The 9,783-nt window shown below is 34.5% G+C and overlaps 1 protein-coding gene across 1 annotated transcript; it reads right to left on the reverse strand.

Moving 5' to 3' along the window:
• Positions 1 to 7,679: 7,679 nt before the first annotated feature.
• LOC111398083 (wall-associated receptor kinase 3-like) lies at positions 7,680 to 9,241 on the reverse strand. Its single transcript, XM_023025038.1, has 3 exons — positions 9,221 to 9,241; positions 8,903 to 8,976; positions 7,680 to 8,709 (listed from the first exon to the last, which is right to left on the reverse strand). Exons 1-3 carry the CDS (start codon positions 9,239 to 9,241, stop codon positions 7,680 to 7,682), a joined length of 1,125 nt encoding a protein of 374 aa, XP_022880806.1.
• Positions 9,242 to 9,783: the final 542 nt, after the last annotated feature.

Raw genomic sequence — 9,783 nt, forward strand, 5'->3', positions numbered from 1 at the left:
GTTTCATGGTCTCCAGCCATCTCCTTTAAGTTAACACTTGACTTTATTTTTGTGCAATTAGTAGGTTCATCATCCTGAATCAATAATACCTGATTAGTAATCGTGGATTCGCACCTTCTTCAAGGTCGAATGATCCTACTAGATTTAAATGGAGCTGTCATGTCATCAGGAGTCTCTACTTCCTGATGAAGAGTATGTCCCATATCAGATATGGGATCAAACTCGGATTTATCTACTTGGTTAACTATATCTGTGGACTCTTGAACTCTTTCAAGTTTTATTTTGCTCCCACTGTCCTCCCCTAGAGTAAACATTTTCTCCAAGAAGACGATATGTCGTGAGACGAAGACTTTCTTCATCATAATAGAATTTATATTCAAATGTCTACTTTGAATATCCCCACAAATAAGTATTTATCGAATTTAGGCTCAAATTTATCCAATTCAAGGCGCTTCAAATAAGCGTGCATCATGGCCCCAAACTTTCATATGAGATGAATTGAGACTACTATCTTTCCATAACTCGTATGGAGTTCTGTTAACCAACTTAAATGTGACATGATTTAGTGTGTCGCACACTACAATCAATGCATGACCTCAAAACAATTTTGGGAGATTTGCATGACTTGTTATTAATTGCACTATATATAATAGTTAACGATTCCTCCTTTTAAATACACCACTATGCTGCAGTATATATGGAGAAGTAGAGAATCTCATTCTCTCTTAGATAATCCAGATTTTAAACTTTAAGATAATCCCATCTCGATCACATCTTAACGTGAGAATATCTTTACGTATTTGTTTCTCTATTTCTAGATTGAATCCTTCGAACCTTGCAAGAACTTCATGCGTGAATTTCATCAAGTATATATGATAATTGATGACATAAGAGAAACATTATCTAGTATTAATTGACATGAGTCTATATACATCACTATGTATTATGCCAATATTTATACAGACTTATTTTTTTTCAAGTAAAAGGAGTTTTGATCATTGTGCCAAACAAACATGTTTTGCATTTGTTAAACGATTCAAAATCAATTAACTCTACGTATACATCTCTATGTAATTTTGAAATTGCATTTCATCTATATGGCCAAGTCTGTAGTGCCAGATTTGGGTATTATCCAGATTATCACTTTTATGCCTCTTAACTTATATACTCATTATAGAATGCTTAGTGTTTAAAATATAAATGTTTATTTTGTAGCTTACTATAACTATTAAGATCTTAATCAAGATAAGCAGGAATAACAATTATCCTTAACATTAAAATAGTTCACGTCTGAACATGAAATTCATTTTAATGTTCCAGCTACGATGGGTACAAAACAACATTTCTCTAATTCCAATACTAAGCCAAAAGGTAATAGCAAGAAATATGCTCCTACAAGCAATGCAGCAACTTTTGCTCATCTTCAACGTGTAGGTCAACTTCTCTCTTTCGCAGTGGTCTATTTCTATTTAGTTTCTCCATATTTGTATAAATATAATATCTACATCTGGTATCAAATATCTAATAAATTCATGAAGTAGACGTAAGCCATGCAATATTTCTTCCAATGACCTTTCATTCTATAACAAAGACAAGGGTCATTAGATTTGGTATTGTCCTTTGCTCAGACTGTCTTAACCATATTGAATGCTTTCTCAAATCCCCTTTAAATTTCCTCTTAACACTCTTAGAGGAATCAATGGTTTGTCCACTACCAACTTTGTAAAGGGCTTAACAATCCTAAGCATGTTAAGCAACTTAATGAGTATGCATTCGTGCTTATTCACATCATAATTAATAATTAGTATGAATAACTCTATGACAGAGATTGCAGAGTTAAGTTAATACTTAGTTCATAGTTAATGATTGAACTCAATTGAGACATTTCTCATGTCAATCATCTTTAGTACATGAAGATTGACCTGAAGATTCTTTTGTCACTTTGTATCGGTATAGTTGTTTGGAAGTCTCATATCTTTCCATACATGATTATTATCATACAACTCTTTGAAATGAAAAATCACGTGTTAGCATGTTAGCATCTATATTCTCATGTTGCTTCTGTAACTCAGGTGACATAGTTGCAAGTATCACATACGTTGCAGTACTATTGTCATCAATGTATTTATTATAGCAGTCACCTCTTTCTTGATCGACTCATCAGCATATGTCTATAGAAAGGATTACTTAAGGACATAATCAATTTTTTCATGCCTGAGAACGATTCTCAGATTGCAATGTCAATCAAGAAAATTCAGTTTGGTTGTTGGCATCCAATATGCCATTCAAAATATATGGTTACTCAAGATTCAATATAAATGTAAATGACGAAAAGAAAAAGAATAATATATAAAATGCATCGATTAATTTGACATGGACCTAAATTAATTATGCTCGCACTATTTAACTAAAATTTATGACCCTCTTACATAAATTTATGGAGTACATACTTGATTCCCAGTGGGCTGGGATTCCATCTATTATATTAAGACCTTGAGTATACTCAACAAACTTTAATATAACATTTGGGTAGATAGTATTATCAATTATATCTCCATACAACTCCTAGATCATTAAGCTGACAACTCTTTATCTTCACACATTTTATGTGTTAGCTTAACATGCCTCTAAAATTTATCTCCTTGAGTGTACTCAATAAAAGATAAATTTTAGTTAAGTCAAACTCATTATTTAGAAATATCAAATATTTCATAGTGTCAAACATATACTTAATAGACTAGCCTTGAGTGTACTCAACAAGTTGAGACGATTTTGGACTTTGATTTTTCACTATAATGATGGAAGGCGATTATAAATGTGACTTAATATTTTATAGAAGGATTTTGCATTCAAATGTTTCATCGTAACAATTATATATATTTTATTATACATCTATCATGCAAATAAATAAATAAATAAATAAATAAATAAATATATATATATATATATATATATATACAACAAGCTGAGATGATTTGAGACTCTGGTTTTTCACTATAATAATAGAAGGTAATCATAAATGTGACATAATATTTTGTGGAGGGATTTTGCATTCAAAAGTCTCATCAAACCAATAATATATATATTTTATTATACATTTACCATGCAATTATATATATATATATATATAAAACATAATATAATAGTGTGAACGATTATGAATTTTCTCTATCTAGTCTTCTCGAGCAATAAGAAATACTAGTTGGTCAATTCCTAGGGGGTATAGCATTGAACAACATCAATGCACCATCTCCATAGTCTCCTCCTCTTTTTGTTTCTTTAATTAGTCCAGCTGCAACCTATATCCTATACTAGTTGGCACGCAAACCTAAATAAAATTGGACTCGCAGACCCATAGTAATAATAATAATATTAATAAACTCGCAGGTCCAAAATGATTAAGAGCGCGCGGGTCCATAATAATAACAATAATAACGGGCTTGCCAGCCCAAAACACGACAAGATGGTCGAATCTACTTAACATGTGATCAACAATATCAGGAACTACTCCAAGTTCATTGTTGGGAATCTACTTAACATGCACAGCGAAAAATTAAAACATATTTCGATTCTCACGAGGATTCATCTTTGTGTTTAGATAAAAAATTGTAATAAAAGTGATACATTTTCACGATCTGCAAACTTCTTTGCGTTATCTTTGTTCCAACAACTTGAATCTATCTCCCACAGACGTCCAATTGTCCAGCCTCTAACGGTGATCCACACAGAGAACAAGATTGTAGTATTAGAGTTTTTCTTGTACTAGCAAGAATAATGAAAAATCATTACAATTTTGAAAACCCTAATCATATTTATACAAGTCCAAATGAGCTTAGCCTGATCTGGTCCAACATTTAATTAACCCATTTAATTAAATTCGGTCCGTAAATTAATTAATCCAATTGATCAATTCAGACCTATAAATAAGCAATCCAATTAATTAATTTATCCAACACTTGTTAAATTAATTAATTGACAAATCACAATCTTCAAGTTCTTTTTTTTGTGTGCGACTCATCAGGTTCCCGATCACGATGCCTAACGACGTGAAATATTATTTTGTTTAAATCAAAATTGATAAATTAAAACACCATTTTAATTTATCACCAATCACACTCGCCATCCCAGATTAACATCTAGCAATATGTCAAGGCAATATATGTGGCGGGAAATGTCACGTGGTATGACAAAATCAAACTCGTTCGTTTACCGTGAAACTATAATCCATTCGTCAATATGATTCGATCAATCACGAGATATGAAAGTGTGTCAATTTCGATTATCGATCATATCTTTCACTCCACTATTAAGTCAATATAAGTTGAAAACTCCCTTTCGACTTATGAGTACACCTTGACCAAGGATTTCGTTATCGACTTAATTGAATGAAACGCAGATCATAATCTCTTACTATCTAAGAGTGACAGATCTTCTATTGGTCATTCACAACCTTCATATGATTCTTGACATACCCAAACGATGTCGTATTAGCGGCTCTTGACAGAGCAACATCCAACACCGTCAAAGCATGACCGTCCTCATATAAAGTACTATGACTACCTCAAGTCAAAAAGACCAATCTCACTACCGAACGTTAGAGATTAACCACTGATACTCAGATAGTTATCCATGTGGAATCTCTCAGCGGGTCTCCAATGTTTTGTTTTATAACAAAACATCTACGTGTTCATTTAAGTGTCACCACATTGTAACTTGGAAGATCAGCTACTTACTTCACAAGTAAAAAATGCCACACGTGATGGTCTATCCGTAATAACGATATTCGTATCTCGTTATTACTTACGATCACGGACGATTTAAGATTCAATCATATGTAATTTGTATCTCACAATCACAACTCATTGTGATTAACAAATTACGAAAATTTGAATCTACGGACTCTATTATTTAATTTAATTGTCTATTAATTAAATAATAGATATGTCATTAAATTGCATTAATTATATATCAAAAGTATTTATATCCAATGTTGATTGGACCTAGGGCATAACACTTACAAAATAATCGCTTAATGCTCTATTTTTGTGGTATTCGTATGGACATTTTCTTTGTAGACACTAGACAATTACTTCCATTCTTCATGCTTTCTCAGATTCTGATTGGACTTATAATGCTAATGATCGCACATCCATTAGTGCTAATATTGTGTTTCTTGATTATGACCTGATTTCTTCGTTGTCCAGAAAGCAATGAATTTTGGCTTGGTCTCCACTAAAGTTGAGTATATGGTTGTTACCTCGATTGCTTGTGGGGTCCTTTAGATTAAATCTCTTCTTCGAGAACCTATCATCTATTGTGACAATGTTAGCACCACATATCCTTGCTATTATTTAGTATTTCATTCTAAAACAAGGTATGTTTAGGTTGATGTTCACTTTCTTTGGGACAAGGTTCAATAGGGGACTTGTTGCTTCAGCTGATCAATTGGCAAATTCACTCACTAGTACATCTCACTTTCAACTATTACGGTCTAAGATAGAAGTCACCAGTGGGACCCCTATTTTGTGGGGACGTGTTAGATATAAAGTTCTACACAAATCAGATGACTCTTCATCACAGTCCTAACATACGTTAACTTATTGGTAAATTAATTTCAGGAGATTTATTTAACACAATCTTAAGTCCAGCATAACTGCTCTTACATTGCAATTATATAGTATTAATATTATTCATATGTAACATTATGAATGCCATAAATACACAGAAATTTCAGGTTTCTCGATTATTTCTAGCTCCACTTATAGTTCAAATCTCATTGCTAGATTAGCTATCCATTTATAAAAATTGTGAAAATTGCGTATGTTTTAGTTTGTACAATTTTATTTTCGTTTTTTATAAAACAAGCCATCATGAGGGGTTTAAAGAAAACTTAAATATACAAGTTTCTCTTCTCTTTAGCAGCATAAAGTCTTGCCTGTGTGTTGCTTCATAGGAGGTACACATAATACACCTCCCTTGTGGCTCTATACAATGATGAGAACTTGTAGGGTAAATAATACCACATCATATTTGGTTTTGATAGAAAAACCAGCTTACTGAAGTTATTGGCTCATAGGGAACAAAGTAACTCACAACTACATAAAGACTACAGAAGGTTGTCGAATACAAAAGAGTGCATTGTTTGAAGACTAAAAGGCAACCGTCTTCAGTAAAATCAGCTTTCCTCATTTCAAATCCAAACCTTCTGTTACGTGTTGTCATACTTGGCCCACTCAATCCGAACCACGTGGCACTCTAGCCGAAGTGGGCTGAATTGGCACTGAGTTCGAACCACGTGACACTCTAGCCGAAGTGGGCTAAATGGTCGATGCCCTTTATATCGAGGCCCATATATCGAGGCCTTTAATGTTGCCGAACTCCATATGCCGAGGCATGTGGATATTTCCAAAGTCCTGAAGGGGAAGTAATACGTGAGCGGTAGAAGCCCCCGAACCATGAAGGAACTTCTTCCTTAATCATCTCTCCTAAGAGATCTATATAAAGATCTTATTTGAATGATTGATGAAACGTTTGTCATGAGTGCATATGTCAAGTCTTATCACTAGCATGGGGGTTCTGCACGAGTAATAAATGCGCAGCAAGCTAGCAAGTCGAGGATGATGCCTAGGATTCGATGTTTGAGTTAAGGAGATAAGGCCACGTGCTACCTCATCTAAGGACTGCCATTTTACATGTAACACTATAAATACTTCCTCTGTATAACATCGAAAGGCTAATGCAAAAATCAATACGAGAAACTACACTTCACTCTCTCTTTAATATTGTCTTACAACAGAATACAAGTATATGCATATTTACATTCACATTCATGAACACCGATTGGTAATTATTGTACAATTGGATTACGAACTTCCCATCGGATTTTGAATGTACTCGTCCCGCGTCGTTGAGCTACTCCCACACCCCTAAAGAGGTTTGTTCCAGACTGTCCACGTGTCTTAGCGTGTAGGACCTTCGCTCATGTGTGCACCGGTTTTGACAACACTTTTTGGGGTCAACACCTTCCATGCAACCTTGGATCACATTAAATGCTCATCCACTTCTTTGTGATTTAAATATTCATCTATACGTTGATGATTCTCCACTGATCTCAATGCTTCAAGCTCCATTGCAACCTCCACCATACTTGGCCTCTCTTCTTGTTTTGATTTGAGGCAACTTTCAGTAAGTTTTGCAACTCATTTCACCTGCTCAATTTGGTCCTCTCTTATCAAATTCTTGTCGACAATTTGTACTAACCGATCATCTTGGATTGCATTAAGAAAGTATGATGAAAGAATTCAATCTTCTTCTGGTCTGTCATGAGAAAAGGCCTTCTTAGTGGTTAATAATTCGGCTAGAACAACTCCAAAGCTATAAACATCACTTTTCTTAGTAAGTTGGCCAAAATGAAGATATTCAGGATCCAAATATCCTTTTGTTCCTTGCACCAACGTATTTAGCACAGAATCATCAAGTGTGTCAAATCTGTCAACAGAAAAAATAATAATAAAAAATAATTTTTTTTTGAAAAACACCACACAATAAGAACCGCAACGAAAAAACAAAAGCAAATAGAAGAGAGGAAACTAATATACATGTTTGGACCAAATCGCCAATAAGAGAAGGGAAATGTCCCTTTTCTGTTTTTGACTTTTTCTCTTTTTTCTTTTTAGTATTTATGTAAAACAATTTAAATATCTATAGTCAAACCTGGAAGCTCCAAAATCAGATACTTTTGCTGTATAAGTTTGGTCGAGCAATATGTTAGCATTCTTTATATCTCCGTGTATAATTGGAACCATATGCAAATATGCAAGTGCTGAAACAGTTTCTGCTGCTACTTTTATCCTCATTTCCCACGAAAAGTTGGAAGCAAGAATTGGATCATGAATATGGCTGAAAAGGGTCCCGTTTGTAATGAATTCATAAACTTGTAAAGGGACTTCCGTTTCCAAATAGCAACCCAATATTTTCACCACATTCCGGTGGTTGATTTGGGAAACAATTTGAACTTCATTGATATACTTCTCAATTTTCCCTTGATAAATTATTCTTGACTTCTTAATTGCAACCACTCCATAATCAGGTAAGTTTTCCTTGTAAACTGTTCCATAACGCCCCCGACCAATTATGTTTCCTTCCTCATAGTTGTTTGTGTCTCTCTGTAGGTCTTCTGCCGGAAAAATTCTAACTGTTTCTATGTCTAGGTAGTCCCTAGAAAGTTTATGACGTACAAGAAATCCACCATTGAAATTTGAAGAGGTTGTACAATTAAATAAATGCTCCAGTTTTTCATGATTCAAATCTTCATCTGTCCGTGAATGATTCTCCACTGATCTCAATGCTTCAAGCTCCGTTGCAACCTCTTCCATACTAGGCCTCTCTTCTCGTTTTTCGCTGAGGCACCATACTGAAAGTTTTGCAACTCGTTTCAGCTGCTCAATTTTATCTCGTCCTAACAAATTCTGGTCAAGAATTTGTAATAAGAGGTCTTCTTGAATTGCAGAAAGAAAGTATGGAGCAAGATTTTTTTCTTCTTCTGGTCTGTCGAAAGAAACGACCTGCCTACCAGTTAATAATTCAGCTAGGACTACTCCTAAACTGTAAACATTGCTTTTCTCGGTCATTTGGCCAAACTGAAGATATTCAAGATCCAAATATCCAATTGTTCCTTGCACAAATGTAGTGCTCTCAGAATTATTGAGTCTGTTGAGAAAAACACCACACCATAATAAGCACTACATTAAAAAAAAAAGAAGAAGAAGAAGAGAATAAAAGAAGATACTAATATTCACAGTGGTCAAAATTGCCAATAAAGATGAGAAATATTGTTGTTTTCCTGTTTTCCACGTTTTTCCCTCTCTCTTATTATTTACTATATCAAAACAAATAAATTTACGTGAGAAGACAAGCTGAAGAAGAAGCTGAGAAGAGGAAGCAGCGCCTAGGCGCTGGAGTGGGCAGCGCCAGTTTCTGCCAAAGCAGAAACTGGGCGCCTAGGCGCCCCAAATGTGAAAATCGCCCCGTATGTATATTTAGACTTCCAATTTTTGCCTCTTCATTATGATATAACCCTTGAGCCCGATTTTAGAGAGAAAATTGAGAGAAAACTTGGAGAGAATTTTACAAGATTGAAGGTTGTTCATCTTGGGTATAAATTCAAAGTTATTTTTTTTCTTGGGGATTAACTTGAGACTTGTTCAAATAATCCAAATACATTGTTCTTCATATATTCCATTGAAATCATTTCTTCATCATTTTCTTGTTCTTGAAGTGGTTTGGATTTTTTTTCACATTGTCAAGCATTGTTTCATCTTGGGCAATCTTGAGGAGGTGTTTTCTCAATAATTTGGTATCAGAGCTTCTTCCTAAATCAAGGTGGTTAAGCTTCGATTTTGTGGTGAGTTGCTTGAACTTTGTTGTGCACAAGGTGTTTGTGAAAATTTCCAAGTGAACTTTGGTGATTTATTTTTGGTAAACGAGTGGATAAATCATGTCTACTAGAGGAATGGTGAAGATTGGGAAGTATGAGATAGAGAAATTCAATGGGAAGAATGATTTTTCATATTGGAGAATGCAAATGAAAAATTTGTTGATTTCTCAAAAGTTGCACAAGGCATTGGTGGGAAAGGAGAAGAAGCATGTTGATATGTCGGATGAGGATTGGGAAGAGCTAGATCTTGAGGCACGGGTGTCTATCATTCTTTGCCTTGAAAGAGATGTTGCTTTCTTGGTTGATAGTAAGGTAACGGCGGCGGAGGTGTGGACAAAGTTGGAGGC

Source organism: Olea europaea, chromosome 7 (genome assembly GCF_002742605.1).
Source record: "Olea europaea var. sylvestris chromosome 7, O_europaea_v1, whole genome shotgun sequence".
NCBI classification, from domain to species: domain Eukaryota; kingdom Viridiplantae; phylum Streptophyta; class Magnoliopsida; order Lamiales; family Oleaceae; genus Olea; species Olea europaea.

Bases quoted from the DNA above. Each gene is read 5' to 3' on its own strand.
- LOC111398083 (XM_023025038.1), bottom strand. From the start codon at position 9,241: ATGGAATATATGAAGAACAAT. The intron at 8,977-9,220 runs GTATTTGGATTA...CTGCTTTGGCAG, and splicing joins TGGAATATATGAAGAACAAT to AAACTGGCGCTGCCCACTCC. The intron at 8,710-8,902 runs GTAAATTTATTT...TTTTCTCAACAG, and splicing joins TCTTCAGCTTGTCTTCTCAC to ACTCAATAATTCTGAGAGCA.